This window comes from Microtus pennsylvanicus, chromosome 2 (genome assembly GCF_037038515.1).
Source record: "Microtus pennsylvanicus isolate mMicPen1 chromosome 2, mMicPen1.hap1, whole genome shotgun sequence".
In the NCBI taxonomy this organism is placed as follows: Eukaryota; Metazoa; Chordata; class Mammalia; order Rodentia; family Cricetidae; genus Microtus; species Microtus pennsylvanicus.
In genome coordinates this window covers 89,977,936-89,997,637 of record NC_134580.1, presented here as the reverse complement: position 1 = coordinate 89,997,637, position 19,702 = coordinate 89,977,936, and the positions used below count along the sequence as shown (strand labels likewise).

Genomic DNA, 19,702 nt, shown 5'->3' with positions numbered 1-19,702 from the left:
CTTAAGTGTACATTAAGGCAGGTGAGTAAGAATGTCAACAATATTAAAACTTACATGTGTTCTTTCTAGCCTGGTTTTTTCAATGATAACTATATATTGTAATTACACGGACTGTAGTATTTTGAATTGTACAAAGCCTGTTTATTTCCCTTTATTATATCAGAATAATTTTCTTCCAGTAATAGTCTTCCTCAAATGATTCACAGAAAAAGACATAAACACTTTAATGTGTTGCAGAAGATTTATTGTCTAAAATTATGCCACCAAAGTCTGAAAATTTTATCTAATGTCCTGGCTCCAAAACTGAAATTCTCAGAAGATTGTATATGAATCCTTCAAAGGAAACCAGAACACATGGTGACTAAGGAGCACAAATTGAGTCATATCGTGACTGTGTTTCTCAGATAGAACTTAGAACTATTAGTGGTTTCTCTTGGCTCATTTTAATGTCTTCATGATATTTAAATCAGCAAAATAAAAAAATAAGAACTGAGACTTTCTAATATTTAGTCACAGATTTTTTCTATATATTCTCCAAATACTGATCATCAATATTTTAAATTATTCTCTATTTTTAAACTCATTTACTTCCTGATTAATCTTCCTAGATATTAATTTCTCAATACTGTTTTATTTTTCTAACTCTGCTTTGATTTTTTTGTTTCTGTGTTTTGCATTAATACTTCGATTAAATGAGATGCTGAAATTATCCATTGGCTCAAGAAATTATGGCAATGTCCCTCATATCAGGAATACCCCATTTTTCTTTTATTGGCCAAAGGAAAGCATGAGACACCATAGGACAATTTGCTCTCTCAACCTCACTCAGGCTGCTTTTGGACTCAGGAGCAGTTTCTGGTAACTGCATGTGTGGTTTACCATTAGCCAAGCAGGTTTCTCAGAAGGACAATTCACATAAAAACCATTCCCCAGATATGTTAATGCTTTGAAAGTAGAGTGATTCTGTACTATTCTTTCCCATAAAATTACTGTTGTCTCTTCTAGCTGTTAAGAGGTAAGTGGGATGATAAAATTTGTATATCAGTAAAAGAAACTACAGTGTAGAATTTTATTCATATGTCAATGCTATCAGTAGAAATTCATTATGATGAATTCAATTATGTTATTTTCCTCAGGAAAACAATTGGAAAGTCCTGTAAGGTTGCCTTAAATACTGAGAAGAATTTGGATAAATAGTATTAAAAAGGATAACCCTTGCAATTAGTATTCAAATATCAATCAATATTATTGACTCCTCCAACCAATTTTTTGGAGTTAATATTTCTTCTCTCTACACACTGATTTAATGTAAATTTTCTTTTTGCACATAATCTAGCATTTTCTTGTCTATGTCCTTTTTTTAATAACACCTATTTTGGAAAATTTCATTCAAATACAAGTTGCAAACAACTATGGAAATTCTGAGAATCATTAACAGGGTCATCCCATTTCAGAAGCAATGTTTTCCAAATAATGTATTTTTCATATTGGCTATTCGGACATATTTTTCCTTAAATATATATTTTAGACTAATATTTTTATTTCTTCCAATAAACTGTTATTTGTTTTCCTTTTTTTATTTCTCCATTCAAGAATTTATACTTCCTCTCCTTCTCCCATTCCTTTCCTGCTCCCCCATTCATCCTCCTCCTTTGCTCTCCCTCCTTAAGAGAGGGCAGGAAACCCCACCCTGTGGGAAGTCCAAGGCCCTAAACCTTCATACGGGTCTAGGAAGATGTGCATCCATATAGACTAGGGTCCCAAAAAGCCAATACATGCAGTAGAAACAGGTCCCAGTGCCATTATTGATGGCTTCTCAGTCAGCCCCCATTGGCAGCCACATTCAGGGAGTCCAGTTTGATAACATGCTCATTCATTCAGGATCCAGTTAAATTTGGTGAGCTCCCATTAGATCAGGCACACTGTCTTGGTGGGTGAACCAACCCTTCACGGTCCTGACTTCCTTGCTCATCTTCTCCCTCCTTCTGCTCTTCAACTGGACCTTGGAAGCTCAGTCAGTTGCGGGTCTCTGTCTATATCTACATCTATCACAGACAAAGATTCTATGGTGATATTCGAGATAATCATCAGTGTGATAGTGGGGCAAGGCAAGTTCAGCCACCCTCTCCTTTGCTGCCCAAGGACCTAGCTGGGGACATCCCCGTGGACACCTGGGATCCCCTTTAGAGCCAAGTCTCTTGCCAACCCTAAAATGGCTCCCTTAATGTAGATATCTTCTTCCCTGCTCCTATATCCACCCTTCCCCCATCTCCACCCTCCTGTTCCCACAAGCTCTCCCCAGTCTTTCCCTTCTCCCTTCTCTTGCCCCATCTCCCCTTCCCCAAACCCCAGCACTACCGACACCCCATGCTCCCAAATTTTGCCCAACAATCTTGTATGCTTCCAATTTCCAGGAGGATCTAACAATGTTTTTCTTTGGTTTCACCTATTTATTTGACTTCTCTAGGCTTAATGACCTTTGTTTATGGCTAGAGTCCACTAATGAATGAGTACATACCATATTTATCTTTTAGAATTTGGGTTATCTCACTCAGGATAGTTTTTTTCTATTTCCATCTACTTGCATGCAAACTTCAAGATGGCGGTTTTTTTTTTCTGCTGAGTAGTACTCTAATGTGTATATATTCCATACTTTCTTTATCCATTCTTCCATTGAGGGGCATCGAGGTTGTTTCCAGGTTCTGGCTATTACAAATAATGTTGCTATGAACATAGTTGAACAAATGCTTTTGTAGCATGATTGGGCAGCTCTTGGGTATATACCCGAGAGTGGTATTGCTGGATCCTGAGGTAGATTGATTCCCAATTTCCTGAGAAACCGCCACACTGATTTCCAAAGTGGTTGCACAAGGTTGCATTCCTACCAGCAATGGATGAGAGTTCCCATTGGTTGACCTGTCCATTGGTGAGAGAGGAGTGTTGAAGTCTCCTACTATTAGTGTGTGGGGTTTGGTGTGTGCTTTGACTTCTAGTTATGTTTCTTTTACATAAGTGGTGCTTTTATGTTAGGGGCATAGATATTCAGGTTTGGCACTTCATCCTGATGAATTGTTCCTGTTATGAGTATAAAGTGTACTTCTCCATCTCTTCTGATTGATTTTAGTTTAAAGTCAATTTTGTTAGCTATTAGTATAGCCACACCCACTTGTTTCTTAAGTCCCTTTGACTGAAAAATCTTTTCCCAACCCTTTACTCTGAGGTGATAACTGTCTTCGTAGTTGAGGTGTGTTTCTTGTAAATAGCAGAATGTTGGATCCTGTTTTCATATCCATTCTCTTAATCTGTGCCTTTTTATAGGTGAATTGAGTCCAATGATATTAATGACCAGTGGTTGTTAACTCTGGTTATTTTTTGGTGGTAGAGTTTGAGTCTTTCCATTTTTGAACTGTGCTGATGGAGAGCTGTTAGATGTCTGAGTTATGTGGGCATTGTTGGCTTTTTTGGGTTGTGATTTTCCTTCTAGTTCTTTCTGTAAGGCTGAGTTTGTGGCTATGTATTGTTTAAATTTGTTTTTATCCTTGAATATCTTGTTTTCTCCATTGATGGTGAAAGAAAACTTGGCTGGGTATAGTAGTCTGGGCTTGTATCCATGGTCTCTTGTGTCCACAGCACATTTATCCAAGACCTTTTGGCTATCATGGTTTCCATAGAGAAGTCAGGTATTATTCTGATAGGTTTACCATTACATATTATTTGACCTTTTTTTGCAGCTCTTAATAGTCTTTCTTTATTCTGTATGTTTTGTGTTTTGATTATTATATGGCAAGGGGATTTTTTTTTGATCCAGTCTATTCGGTGTTCTGTATGCTTCTTCTACCTTCATAGGAATATCCTTCTTTAGGTTGGGAAAGTTTTCTTTTATAATTTGTTGAATATATTTTCTCGGCCTTTGAGTTGTAATCCTTCTCCTTCTTCTACCCCTATTATTTTTAGGTTTGGCCTTTTCATGGTGTCCCAGATTTCCTGGATGTTTTGTGTTAAGAATTTGTTGGATTTTCTGTTTTCTTTGATCGGTGTGTTTAGTTCCTCTATAGTATCTTCAGCATCTGAGATTCTTTTTTCTATCTCTTATATTATGTTGGTTATACTTTCTCTGTAGTTTCTGTTCATTTACACAGATTTTCCATATCATGGCTTCTCTCATTTTGTGTTTTATTCATGCCTCCATTTCATTTTTCAAGTGTTGAACTGTTTCCATTACCTGTTTGATTGCTTCTTCTTGGTTTTCTTGGGTATCTTTGAGGGATTTATTCATTTCTTTTAACTTTTTGTTAGTCTTCTCATCCATTTCCTTAAAAAAGTTTTTTTACACCCCGTTTAATGGTCTCTAACACTTTCATAATGTTATGTTTAAAGTCTATCTCTTATAATTCTTCTGGATTAGGGTGCTCAAGTATTCCTGTTGTATGTTCGCTGGATTCTGGTGTTATGTTGCTTTTCAGGTTGTTGGAGGAATTCTTGCACTGGCGCCTGCCCATCTCTTCCTTCAAATGCTGTTAGGAGAGTCTTGGCGGTTTGGTCTGATCTTTGCTGTGGCCTACTCTGTACTTAAGGGTTTTTCTTGGTCTGCCCTCTCTTAGGTCCCCTCAGCACTGGAGTTGGCTCTCAGATCGTCTCCACCTTGAAGCAGGCTGTGGTGGTTGATCTAAGGACCGCATAGATGGAAAGAAGTGCTTGGGGGACAAGCTGGGATGGGATAAGTAGAGAAAGGCAGTAGCCAGAAGGAAGCCGGTAAATGGTTAGAAAGTTTAGGGGATTGGAGGGTGCCCGTGTTCCATTCCCTGGGCATCTGGCCGCTTTTTGGGTACTCACTTACCCCTCTGGATGGTTGGATCTCCTGGAACAGGAGCAGGGCCACTTTCTGGCCAGGGACCTTGCAGACAAAAGGATGGGCTTGCTAGGTACAGGCTCAGTGGAATTAAGAAACTCCTGCAGCAGTTGCACTCACCACTTTGTCCCTAGACCCTCAGCCCCAAAGCAGATTGAGTTGGGGGATCCTATGACACTGCAGATGGAAAAGGGTTTTGGGGGCAAGCTGGGATGGGATAAGAAGAGACAGGCAGTAGCCAGGGAGAAACCCCGCTGAAAGGCTTAAAATGTTATTTTAAACTTAAAAAAATGAAAAAATCAGGGTTCCCTGTCCTATGGGAAGTCCAAGGAACCCCCACCACCATCCAGGTCTAGTAAGTTGAGCATCCAAACTGCTTAGGCTCCCACAAAGCCAGTGTGTGCAGTAGGATCAGAAACCCATTGCCATTGTTCTTGAGTTCTCAGTAGTCCTCATTGTCCGCTATGTTCAGAGAGTCCGGTTTTATCCCAGGCTTTTCCAGACCCAGGCCAGCTGGTCTTGGTGGGAACCCTGATTGCTTTTTGGGCTGGGGGGGACTTAATTGGGGGAGGGGGAGAGAAATGGGAGGCGGTGGCAGGGAAGAGACAGAAATCTTTAATAAATAAATAAATTTAAAAAAAATGAAAAAAATGAAGGCCCAGGATTTTTTTTAACAAGTCCAGGATCAAACAATAGACCTGTGCTTAAACACTGATCTTCATTTTCCATCTACATGATTACTAAAATCTCTAGATGTTTAAAAAAATAAAAAATGTATATGAAAAGCACATTTAATGTTTTAATATAAAGTAAATAATTTAAAGATTTTAGCAACTAGTAATGCTTTATCTTTCATTATTTTTATAAGCATTGTATATGATTCACTAGAACTCCTTCAGTGAATAAAAATTAATAATAGAATTAGTATAAACTTTTAAAATTTATGGAATCTTATTAAGAACCATAAATTAGCTTTGAGGGGAGTGGGCACCAGCAATAAAATAACCCCACAGTAGCTAAAAACTGAGTGTAATAATGGGTTCTTTATTTAGAGGTAGACTCATAGATCAACTGTCCACTGCATGAGCAGGGAACAGGAACCAAATATAGCAGTCGAGGTGGAGAGAGTACACACATTTCTCCATCTTGTTTTTATAGTGTTAAGGCCATGCTCAACATGGTCCAGCATTTTAAAGACCATTGGCTGAAGGCATTTCCACAGCAACACACCATCCTACCACAAGGACACTTGCTCAGTTCTGTTCATAGTAGCTTTATTAATAATAGCCAGAAACTGGAAACAGCCTAAATATCCCTCAACCAAAAAATGAGTAAAAAAATGGGGCATATTGCACAATGGATTATTACACAGCTGTCAGAAAAGAATGTCATCATGAAACTTGCTGGCAAATAAATGAAACTACAAATAACTCATCATAAGAGTTATCAGAAAGATAAACCTTGCAAACAATCACTTATAAGTGGATTTTAGCTCTTAAGGGTAATCACACTACAATCCACAGACCCAGATGGGCTAAGAAACAAGTAGAGCTCAAGGGTGGTGAATACAAGCATTTCCCTGGGAAGGGAAAATAGAATTGATTATGTGTGTGAGTGAACTGGATGTGGACAGGAATGGGAACAGGAGAAATCAGGTTGGGGAGGGAGAGATGAGGGGAGAGTATTGAGAGAGGCCATTGGAAAAGGGGGTACATTTAGGGGGTGATGTGGAAAGATAGCACAGTAGAAACTTCCTGGAAGAATGAGGGTGATCTTAGTGAGGACTTCTAGAAATGGAGAATGTGAACCCTGAGCCTGCTATCTTTGGTAACATGGAAAGGCTCCAGGTGGTGGTACAGGGACACCAACTCAGCCACAAAATCTCAAAGTAACACAGATCTTGCCTGCAAGACTTACTAGAGCAATGGTGGTTCAGAACTTGTAAGAATGGCTTACTAATGACTTGTCTAACTTGAGGCCCAAGCCACAAGAAGGAACCCCCCCCAACACTGTCTGGATAGCCAAAAACCCAAGGTTCAATGGCTCAAAAATCTAGGAGAGAACAAAGCACAACTTCCGAAAAGAAATAAAATGAGTCCAAACAATGTTCTGCTGCCTAGGCCAGTCAACATCAGAGAAACTTCCTATAGCAGCTGATAAAAGCAGATACAGAGACCCATATCCAAGCATTATGCAGAGCTCGGGGCACTGTGCAAAAGAAGGGGTAAAATGGATTATAGAAGACAGAAGGGTCAAGGACACCACAAGAAAATGACTCATAGAATCAACTTAGCAGCATTTAGAGACTCATGGAAACTCATAAGTTGCCAATTATGTATGCTGCACGAATCTGCATTAAGTCCTTTTCATATAAGGTATGGTTGTATAGGCTGGGGTATTTGTGAAACTTCTAATAGTGAGAAAGGGGATGTCCCTGACTTTTTTGCCTACCCATAGAACCCTTTTCCTCTTACTGGGATACCTCATTCAGTCTTGATGTGAGAGTTTGTGCCTAGTCTTTTTGCATCTTGTTATGCCTTGTTCATCAGGTGTCATTGGTACACTTGTTTTTTTTTTTATGAAAGGAAATAGAGGAGAAATGGGAAAGAAGAGAGGTAGATGGAACTGGGAATAATAGAGTGGAGGTTGCTGTTGGGATATATTGTATAAGAGAATAACACATTTTTAAAATTAAATATAGGATGGAGATTTAAACAGATGATTCTCAATAGTAAAATCTCAAATGGCTGAGAAACACTTAAAAATGATCAACACTCATAGCCATCAGGTAAATGAAAAATAAAAACAACTTTAAGATTTCATCTTACACCTGTCAGAATGGCTAAAATCAATAACAGCAGTGACAGCTCATGCTATCTAGGATGTTGAATAAGTGAAACACTCCTCCATTATTGGCGGGAGTACAAACTTGATAGTAACTATGAAAACCAATATGGTGGTTCCTCAAAAATCTGTGAACCAATCTACCTGAAGACCCAGCTATACTACTCTTGGGCATATATACAAAGGACCCTTTATCCTACCACAAAACACTCAAACATATTTATTGCTACTTTATTAATAGTAACCAAAAACTGGAAACAACCTAGATGTTCCTTAATGGAACAATGAATAAAAATATGGTGCATTTATACAATGGAGTATTACTCAGCTGGGCTATGGGAGTCATATTCATTAAAACTACCAGAAATACACATTTGGAAGAGAAGACAGCATCTTCAACAAGTAGTGCTGGTCAAACTGGATGGTAGCATATAGAAGAATACAAATGGATCCATTCTCACCACTCTGAACAAAACTCAACTCCAAATGGATCAAAGACCTCAACATAAAACACAACACACTAAACTTGCACAAAAATAAAAGAGAAAGTGGGGAATAGCCTTGGACTCATTGGCACAGGAGAAGACTTTCTGAACAGAAAACCATTAGCACAGGAATTAAAATCAACAATTATTAAAGGGAACATTGTGAAAGAGAAAATCTTCTGTAAGACAAAGGGCACTGTCAATATGACAAAAAGACAGTCTGCAGAATGAGAAAAGATTTTCAACAATTCCACATCCTTTATAGGGCTAATATCCAAAAAATATAAATAACTCAAGAAATTAGATATAAAAAACAAATAATCCAATTTTTAAAAAAGGGCCACAGATCTAAACAGAGAATTCACAATAAAAGAATCTCAAATAGATAAGGAATGTTCAATTTTCTTAGCTATCAGGAAAATACAGATGAAAACTACTTTGAGATTTTATCTTACATGCTAAGATCAATAACACAGTGAAAACTAATGCTAGTGAAGGTGTCAAATAAAGTAGCACTCCTCCATCGCTGGTGGGAGTACAAAGTTGCACAACTACTATGGAATTTTCCAAAGGACACTTTATCCTACAACAAGGGCACTCGTTAAACCGTGTTCATTGCTACCCTATGAATAATATCAAAAACAAAAGAATGGGGAAAATGTGGTATATTTACATAATGAAGTACTGTTCAGCTGTTGTTTTTTAAAAGGACACCATGATAATTGCTGGCAAATGAATGGAACTAGAAAAAAATCATCATGAGTGAGGACTCTCAGAACCAGAAAAATAAATATAGTATGTGTTCACTTATTTGTATATATTATCCATTAAATAAAGGAAAAAAGCTACTACAGTCTGTAATCCCAGAAAGGTCAAGTATAGAGGAAAGGACTGGGAAAGGGGGTTGAGTACATTTATCTCTCTGGGAGGGGAAATAGAATAGATTTTATGGGAAGACTGGAAGTGGTGGGAAAGATAAAAACAAAGGATAAGATGGGAAGGGGAGATGGGGCTGAAGAAGCGACTATAGGAAAGCAACTAGAGTTGAATTTGTGGAGAGAAACATAGTGCAGTGGAATCTTCCTAAAATGCATAGAGTAAACCCTAAAAAATAATATGGGAGTCCAAACTGGTCCTCTCTTGTCACGAAATAAGAAGCTTCCCTTTTGGGACTGGATTATATCCTGGAGTTCTTACCTAATAGGGTCTCATGGAAATCTCCCAAACAACTCAGGGGGTTGATAATATAATAGGCTGCTCTCTACGAATAGAAAGCAGGACCACATTGCTGTAGACAGTATCCACACAACTCACTGAGCATAGAGAGGTACACCTGGCACCTACACAGAACCTTGAACTGCATCTAGTTTTTTTGGTATGGAAAGGTACTCTTCAGGCAACCAAAAGAAGATAAACACCAACCCATCCACAAAAATCTTTGACTTACAATCTGTACTGCTTACAAAATGTGCTAAAGCAATGTGACACAAAACTTGTGGGAATAAACCATGAATATCTGATTTGACTTAAGGTCACCTTGACAAGATGGAACTCAAAACCAACAACAACAACAACAAACGAGAGATTTAGAGAAAAAAGAACAAATACAACTCAAAAGAAAATAACAAAATAAATTAATCCTAATGATATGCTTCTATACTCATAGATTATAGCATTTTTCAGCCTTAATTAGAAAAAGCTTCATGCTGCAGTAGATGGAAACAAATACCCACAGTCAGACATTAGGCAAAAGAGAGAGACCTTGGAACATACAGCTCTATATGGGATATATCCATCAAATCTTTCCCATAAGAGCTCAGAAAACTTGGAAAAAATATAGAAAGAGTGTAAGAGCCAAAGGGATTAGAAGACAATGAGAGCACCCTCTAATTATAATAGGTGTAAGACAATAACAACCCTCTAAATCAACTAAGAAAAACTTATATGAACTCACAAAAATATAGCAGCAAGCACAGGGCATTCAGGAGTCTGTACGAAATCCTCTGTAAATAAATATTATAGCTTTCTGCTTAGTAGTTTTATGAAACTCCTGAGTGTGTGACTGAGAGGATCTCTGATTCTAGTGACTTGTCTTGGGGATCTTTTCCTTCTATTGTTTTGCAGTTTTTAGTTTCAAAGTAATGAATTTTGTTTTATATTTTATTTTATTATGTTTTGTTGTTGTCATTAAAACTCCACCCTTTCTAATGAGAGACAGAAAAAGGGGAATCCAGATAGTCGAGAAGGTGGGAGGAACCAGGAGTAAAGAGAGAGGAAAGTGTAATAAGGATATATTATATGAGAAAATAATCTAATTTTAATATGTGGCCAAAACTATTTTATAATAACCTCCTAACTTCGAAGCACATGAAGTCTATAGCAGACTGAAACATGTTTTTTTAAATAATAATAAAATAAAGCCTTTTCCTTTAAAATATGTTCAACATGAGAATCAGTGAGGTAATAATGACTACAATAAGTTGAAGCACTAGTACATAAAAGTATTAATAAATGGTTGTTAAATTTTTAAAAACTAATACTTCCTTTTCTTTGGGAGATACTGGTAAGCTTATTAAATATCTGAACCTTCATGGGTGTTTGCAATAAATGTAACAACAATGAAATATTCTATAATATGACTTTCTAAAAGGAAGACAGAATAGAGTATAAATTCTTTGATATATTCCAGCTAAGGAGAAGAGATTATGTATTACAGAAGTAAATATTTCAGGAAAATTCACAATTCAAACTAGCAATTATGAAATTATAAAACCAATGGTCATGAAGTGTTTTACAGAAGTATACTCAGGTAACCTTCACTACGATTTTATTCACTACATAAATATATGAGGATATTCAAAAATATTAAGATAAATTTTATTAAAAACATAGAAGAATACTTTGATTGCATTCCTGTGTGGAAAGAGTTCATATTTAGAATTTAAGACAAAGGAAAACAATTTAAAAATACATGTCACATTTTTTAAAATGTTAAATAATATCTATATCAAAAGATTGGTAAAAATTTTAAATATAAACATATTTGCAAGTTTTAATTATGTTTCACAGAGACAATCTTAGTTTGTGAACCAATTAGTACATGTTCCTGAATATTATAAATTTCTTTTGAGACCCAGGAATTTGTCTATAAACCTTTTCATAGCATTTTTTATCTCTTTATTTCTCAGTGTATAAATGGTTGGATTTAGAAGAGGTGTAAAAATAGAGTAAAACACAGCAAGAAATTTATCAAACCAGGTGATACTGAGGGGCCACACATAGATGAAGATGCAGGGAACAAAAAAGATCATCACCACTGTGATGTGGGCACTGCATGTGGACAGAGCCTTAGATGCACCAGATTTAGAACTCTGGCCAACAGTGATAAGGATATATGTGTAAGAAATGAGCAACAGAGTGAAGCAGCTTACAACTACAACCCCACATTCAGCATTCATTAAAGTGTTTAAATGATGATAATCCATGCAGGCTAGCTTGATCACCAATGGCATATCACAAAAGAAACTGTCTATTTCCTTGGGGCCACAAAAAGGCAACTGTGCAACCACTACCAAGTAACTCATACCATGTATAAAGCCAGTAGTCCAAGAAATCAACACCAACCCAGTGCATCTTTTCAGGTTCATAATGGTGAAGTAGTGGAGGGGTTTGCAGATGGCCACATAGCGGTCATAAGCCATTACCACCAACAGCATCATCTCTCCTCCAGCAATGCAATGGGAGAAAAAAATTTGGGACAAGCATCCTGTAAAGGAGATGGTCTTGTATTCTCTGAGAAAGTCTGATATCATCTTAGGAGTAATGTTTGAGGAAAGACACATGTCAATAAAGGACAGGTTGGCCAACAAGAAGTACATGGGAGAATGGAGATGGGGGTCAGTGGTGATTAAAACAAGGATGACAATATTTCCAGACACGATGAGCAGATAAAGTATGAAAAATATCACAAAGAGTAAGACCTGAAGCTTTTTTGAGTTGGTAAGTCCGCAAAGAATAAATTCTGATATCACAGACTGATTGCCCCAATCCATTGCACTCAGTGAGTTTTCAGAGTGACCTACAAATTAAGAAATATTAAGAATTAGTCATACTAGGAAAGTTACTTCTTTTGTAGAACTTAACATTCACATTGAAACTTACCGGACTAGAAACACAGAAATGTAATGAGAAATGCGAGGCTGCCCAAGTGAAAGCTAATGAGCTGAGAGCCACTCCCCATAAACAAATAAGCACAGCTGTACTTTGTCAGCATTGGATGAGTATGACCTTATACTTCAGTGATTATCAACTATTCATTTCAAAACAGAGACAGTGTGCTTATACAGATCTGATAGATAATATTCAAACTACATGGTGAATAATATTTCTCCTTTTTCTTCCGCATATAGTGATTCTAAACTTGTGGGTCTTATCATTCTTTATCTTTTGAAATCTCTAAATGGGTGGAATCCAGCAGGTGAACAATGGGTTCCCTGATGCTATCATCAGAACTATTTAACAGTCCTGCCTTTTGAGGACTCAGAAAGGTGAAGTAAGGATAAAAAACAAGGTAATTGTGAAGGCACCAAGTAACAACACTTCTATGTGCTATAGCAGCATGATAGCATAAAAGTTAACACATGTGCTTTGCAAAGATTTACCAAATATCTAAGGAAAATACACTGATATACAGCAAAGAATTTGTGTTTCTTGAAAAAATTGATTTTTCACATGGAAGTTTCTGTTCAACCTAAAAATTTCCAGGATAACTTTTTATTTGTTTTAATTATTTCTTTGATTTTTGAGATGTTATTTTAGTTACACCATTTCCCCCTTTCCTCTCTTCTCTATAAATCATACAATAGACCTTCTCCATGCTCTTTTTCAAATACTTGACCTCTGTTTCCAGTAATTACTATTGCATGCATATATGCTTATACCTAAATATGACCTGCTCTGTCTGAATATTGTTACCTGTAAGCTGTAAGAGAAGACCATTTGGTACTGGATAACCTACTAATGTGTTCCTCCTTGAGGATGATTGTCCAGCTCTTAGTATTTCTTAGTTGTCTTTCTTCGTTGTGTATGGTCGACTCTTCCTGGAGTCTCCTGTCCTCTTTAGCATATCTGCTGTTATTGTCTTTGTTCTGGACAAGCTCAGGCAGTCCTGATAGAACTGTGCCACAAATGAAAGGAAAAACTATCTAAGAGAGCAAGCTCATTTCTTTTCAAAGCTGTGTCAGACTACTTTTGACATCTGCTGCATTGTAGAACCAAATTTCATGCAATGCCTTTTAAAATGCCTCCTCTAATATTATAGATCTATGACACTACTACATCATACATCTATGGATGTAAAATACTTTACACCTATTTTATGATACATTATGGTGACCATGATTCATCAAAATACTTTTAATGATCTTACATGGGATGTTTTATTTATATATGAGGAATGAGGCATTATTAAAAATGGTGCCAGATATTACAATAGCTTTAAAGTATTGCACATTCAATGTAACATGTAGTAAAGATGTAGAAGAAATTATACATTCAGAAATAATTAAGCTTTTCTAATACCCAGAGTACAATGATACATGAGTTTTGTCCTTTTATCATATTTTTTAGTTTATTTTTAACAAAATGGTGCTTAAACTATAGGTAATTATTTTGTTGTTCAAATGATATCTTTGTATAAAATATATAATGATACACACATATAAAACAAATATTTATGTATGACATTTGTTTATATTTATTTCAGGTAAATCATACCTTTGGTATCAAATACATGTGAATGTGTTTAACCTTTCTTTAATATACATATATCTTATACTTTCCTAAGGTCATGAATACATGTGTGTGTGTATATATATATATATAGATATAGATATATATATATATGTGTGTGTGTGTGTGTGTGTGTGTGTGTTTATATAAATATATATAAAAGACATTGACATGTTTCCTTTCAGGAACATAACAAACATTTCAATATGCTCTGCTCTTGCCCAGGACCTATCAGTATTTTAGAAGACAGAGTGACATACGATAATCTATTGATGTGTCACTGTAATATTGTGTTTAACTTAGTGGCAATTCGAATGTTGGCTTTACATTAACAATCTTTAATGAAGGGAGAAAAATCTTAATTATCTCTCTTAGAGTCTTGAAACAAATTATTTATTTTCTTCTATGTATAATGATTTTCTATATTGATTGCTCTTCTATTCAAGTGCTAAACTTTGCAATAGTCGCAATATTTATACTTATTTAAGTATTTATGGATATAGTGATATTTATAGAACTTAATAGATATCAAGAGACAGTAATGATTTAAAGAGTGATATTTTAGTAGCTTCTAACTTTGTTTTGCTAGCAGATAGGTTGCTATTATGTTTTTATCTGTCTGTTTTTAGGAGGTATAGGTTTATTTAAATTTTAAATGTGCTTTTAATTGAAATACAATTGCATCATTTCTTTTCTTCCCTTTCTTTACTCAATTTCCTCCCAACTATAATCCCTAAACCCTTCTAGAACCTATATTCTATAGGTGATAGAATTTTTCTTCAGTAATTATTCTTACACACACACACACACACACACACACACACACACGTATTTCTATGCACAAATATATGCTCATACCTGTTTAGTCCAATTTTGTTTTTGCATCCTAAGCCAGGGCTGACCACTATACATTTGACAACAAATTAAGGAGTTCATCTTGGGAGCTGCTAAAACTCCTTCTCCCTGGAGTCAATAATTTTCACAATTTTTTTAAATTTCGGTTCTATAATGACTGTGTGTTACTTCTGTTCTCATTTGATTTGTTGTCATCTTTACTATTGCTATGCTGAAAGTTATATATTCACTCTGAATTTAAAATGCTTAGTATTGTTAATTTGAAGGGAATAATCGTACAGTGGTAGTATGGATTATCTGATATAGAGTGATGAGGTGATGTAGACATGAATAGGAAAGAAATATTAGAGATGAAAAAAACATGTTAACTGGCCTCCAAATATGACATAGAACAAAAAAAACAGTTCTCAGAAAACACATTAAGTATTCGTCAAAGGATATAACTAGAAATAGATGGAGAATTTTCTAACGGAAGACTATCAGAGAGCTGACTTACCAAAATTATAATTTTCTCTTTGGTCACACTTTCTTCCCATCTGATGTGTGCTTTTGAAGACATTCATATTATGTAAAAACAGTCTTCCTTTGAGCCTGACCAATCTTCACTTCCTGACATTGTCCCATGGGTGAACCATGTCAGTTGTTCTGTGTTCTGAACAACATGAGAACCTTGGAAATAATTATCTTGGACATCTCTGAGGGATTTCTCTGTGAAGAGTAATACTGAGTGGTACAAATTTGTGGAAATAGAAAGACAAATAAGATCCTCTGTTAGTCAGCCCAGCATTGATAATGTTAGTCAACTTTTCAAAATTATTCATTTCGCCAAGGAGGATGAAGGAGAAGCATGTTGCTGCCAAGTCTGTTACTATATCAATATAAACAAAGTAACTCAAAATGCAAAGTTATGAAACCATTTGCTAAAAGTATAACATATGACTAGAACAAAATCCTTATTGTGAACCTAATTTCCTAATGTATGGCAAATCTGTCTCAAGTCATTGTCGCATAACTGACGTATTTCATTATACTCCATACTTGCATGTGATATTTCTAAGTTTAAAATGGCTGGTAAAATATTTAGGCTCCATTATGATGATAATTTGACTACCATTTTCATGGATGCATGTGAGTTTGTGTTATAGTATATGTACATTTATATGTGTACATGTATATATACGTAACATATATATGCACAAATACACACACATATGCAGCTCAGAGGGTCTCTCTGTTAATTCTGTTCTTCTACCATTTTTCTAGGGTTTGTTCTTAGGATATCAGACTTGTAGTGAGTGACATTTCATTTGTTTTTAATAAATAAATCTTGCATGAGGATCGGAAAAGTAAAACAGCCACACTGGCCAGTCTTACAGACTAGGCAGCAATAATGTACATCTTTAATCATGGTAGCCACAATGACACACACCTATAATCCCAAATGCCAAACCAAGTTGCTGTAGAAACCAAGTGGAAGTGGTGCATGCCCTTAATCCGAGAACTAGAGAGGGCTATAAAACAGGAGAAGATAGCTCTCAGTTTCAGTCTCATTATGACATTTCCTGGAGGTAGGGTCTCCAATTTGGAGTTGAGATAGGCCAAAGAGCCAGTGACCAGCTCCTTTGCTTTTCTGATCTTCAGGTAGAACACCAATATCAGTCTCCTCACTTTTATTAATCATGCTTAAATTTTGTGCCAAACATGGGGATTGAACCCAATGACCCTGAAAGCAGGAGTCCAACGTCCTACCAACTGTGCTAGATGGGATACTGCCAGTAACTTCATGGTAAAGAATACTCTCAATAAGTTAAGGAATGGGGCAAAACCAGCCAAAAAGCCTCACCTGTAATTCTAACCATATCACTTAGCAGTTTAAGACTTATACAGTAAGAAAACCATAGAGATATACAGTAAAGACAGATTCAGAAGTAAAAGCTTCTGAAACAGTTTTCAGTGTATTTACAAAATATGTGTAGGCTTGGGAGAGAAAAGAAAAAGAATACAAAATTTCTTTTAAAAAGCAATAAAGTAGCTGGGCATGGTGGTGCATGTCTTTAATCCCATCTTTCGGGAGGTAGAGGCAGGTGGAACTCTGTGAGTTCAAAGCCAGTCTTGTATACAAAAACTAGTTCCAGCACAGGCTCCAAAGACAAAGAGAAACCATATCTCTTAAAATAAATCTTTGATTTATACTCTGTACTGGTTGCAAAATTGTGCTAAATCATTGGCGCCACAAAATTGTGGGAGTAAACAATGAATGTCTAATTTGACTTAAAGTTCTCCCCACAAGATGAAACTCATAACCAACAAAGAACAGAGACCAGGTTGCCCAGAGTCCAAAACAAAAACAAAATGTGCAGATTCAAAAAAATGATAAAATGATTGAATCATAATGATATTTCTCCATTCTCATAGATCATTGCCTTATTCAAACATTATTGAAAAAGCTTTATCACAGAAAATGGAACCAAATACAGAGACCCACAATCAGATGTTATACAAAGAGAGAGATTTTGAAACATATAGCTCTAAATGAGATATCTCCATCAAAACTTTTCAGTCAGAGTTAAAAAAAATATGGAAAAATAAATGGAGAAACAGTGTAAGAACCAGAGGGAATGGAGGACACTAGGAGCACAAGGTCCTCTAAATCAATCGAGAAAAAAACTTATGTGAACTCAAAAAGACTAAACAAGCAAGCAAAGGGCCTTCATGAGTTTGCACATGTCCTCTGCATATAAATATTATAGCTTTCATGTTTGGAGTTTTATGGGACTCCTGAGTAGTGAATGAGAGGTTCTGTGATGCTAGTGCCTCCTCTTAGGACTCTTTTTATTCGGTTGCTTTGAAGTGTCCAATTTCAATGTAGTGAATTTCATTTTATCTTATATTTTATTCTATTTTATTTTGTTGTCACTTAAAATCAGCTATTTTCTAATGAAAGACAGAAAGTGAGGGGATCCAGATAAGCAAGAAGGTGAGAGGAGCCAAGAGTAAAGAGAGAGGAAACTATAATAAGGATATATTGCATGAGAAAATAATCAATTTTAGTATGTGACATAAACAAATTTATAATCATCTACCACCTTCTAAGTAAATTAAAGTCAATAACAGAGTGAAAACAAGGGTTTTAATAGTAATAATAATAAAGAAAGCCTTTTCCTTAAAAAAATTGGCCAGATTGCTAAGGAGGTTGAGCATGACCTTAAGAGTCTTTTAGGCATTTGAACTTCTTCTGTTGAGAATTCTCTGTTCAGTTCAGTGCCCCATTATTTAATTGGGTTAATTAGCATTTTAAAGTCTAGTTTCTTGAGTTCTTTATATATTTTGGAGATTAGACCTTTGTCTGTTGCGGGGTTGGTGAAGATCTTCTCCCAGTCATTAGGTTGCCTTTTATTCTATTTTATTTTGTTGTCACTTAAAATCAGCTATTTTCTAATGAAAGACAGAAAGTGAGGGGATCCAGATAAGCAAGAAAGGGAGAGGAGCCAGGAGTAAAGTGAGAGGAAACTATAATAAGGATATATTGCATGAGAAAATAATCAATTTTAGTATGTGACATAAACAAATTTATAATCATCTACCACCTTCTAAGTAAATTAAAGTCAATAACAGAGTGACAGTGTCCTTTGCTTTACAGAAGCTTCTCAGTTTTAGTAGGTCCCATTTATTCAATGTTGCCCTTAATATCTGTGCTGCTGGGGTTATACCTAGGAAGCGATCTCCTGTGCCCATCTGTTGTAGGGTACTTCCCACTTTCTCTTCTATCAGGTTCAGTGTGTTCGGACTGATATTGAGGTCTTTAATCCATTTGGACTTGAGTTTTGAAGAGGTTTATAATTAAATAAATTAAGCCAATCATATTTGCATGAAAATCTCCAAACGCTGTGTCTTAGAAATTACTAATTTTTAATTTGATGATATCTTAGTTGGTGATATAATTCTATACTGAACTGCTTTTCAGACTTTTGTTAATTACCTTTCCATATACTTAAATTTTCCATTGCATGCGAAGAGAAAATAAAAGGCAGCCAGTTTGAATAGAAGAAACAGCTAGTTAGTGAAGCTTATTTTAGAAAGAAAAACTATTCTAAATAGATTCAAGAAAATGAAATACTTTAAAGAATAGTACTGGATTCTTTGACTGGATATGTGTAATGATAAAAAAATATCTTTTAAAACCTTAAAAAAAATTGGCCGGGGTGAAAATCAGTAAAATGATAATGACCATAAAAACTTGAAAAATTAGTGCATAAAAACATCCGCAAAAATAGTTAAAATTTAAAAAATGACACTTTCCTTTCTTTAGGTAGAAATACAAAACTTATTAAATATTCTAAACATTCTTGGTTTTTGCCATAAAATAACAAAACTAAAATATTCTATAATGTGATTATTAATAAGGAAGACAAAATAGCATATATATTCTTTGAAATTTTATGGATAAAAAGAATTAATTAAATATACAGGAGATAATATTTTGGGAAAATTCAAGTACACCCTCTAAAATTGTAATGAAGAAATTAGATAAACAATTCATGGGCATGTGGTGTTATACAGAATTATACACAGGTAACTTTTACTAAGATTTTATTTGTAAGATAAATATGCAGAGTTAGTTAAAAATGATAAGCAAAAATATTTAAAAACATATATGAATACTTTGATGGCATTACTGTGTGGAAAATGTTCATATTTATAATTTAAGATAAGATATTTTCTGCTGATGAATAAATATCATATTTTTAAATGTTAAATTATATATATATATATTAAAAGATTGGTATACATTTTCAATATAAACCATATTTGTTGATTTTTAAATATATTTTGCAGAGTCAAACTCATGGTGTTAAGCAATTAGCACATGTTTCTGATA

At 35.4% G+C, this 19,702-nt stretch overlaps 1 protein-coding gene across 1 annotated transcript; it reads right to left on the bottom strand.

Moving 5' to 3' along the window:
* Positions 1-11,291: 11,291 nt before the first annotated feature.
* Positions 11,292-12,233, bottom strand: LOC142844995 (olfactory receptor 4K3-like). Its single transcript, XM_075963760.1, has one exon. It carries the CDS (start codon positions 12,228-12,230, stop codon positions 11,292-11,294), a length of 939 nt encoding a protein of 312 aa, XP_075819875.1. The 5' UTR covers positions 12,231-12,233.
* Between the last annotated feature and the right edge of the window lie 7,469 nt (positions 12,234-19,702).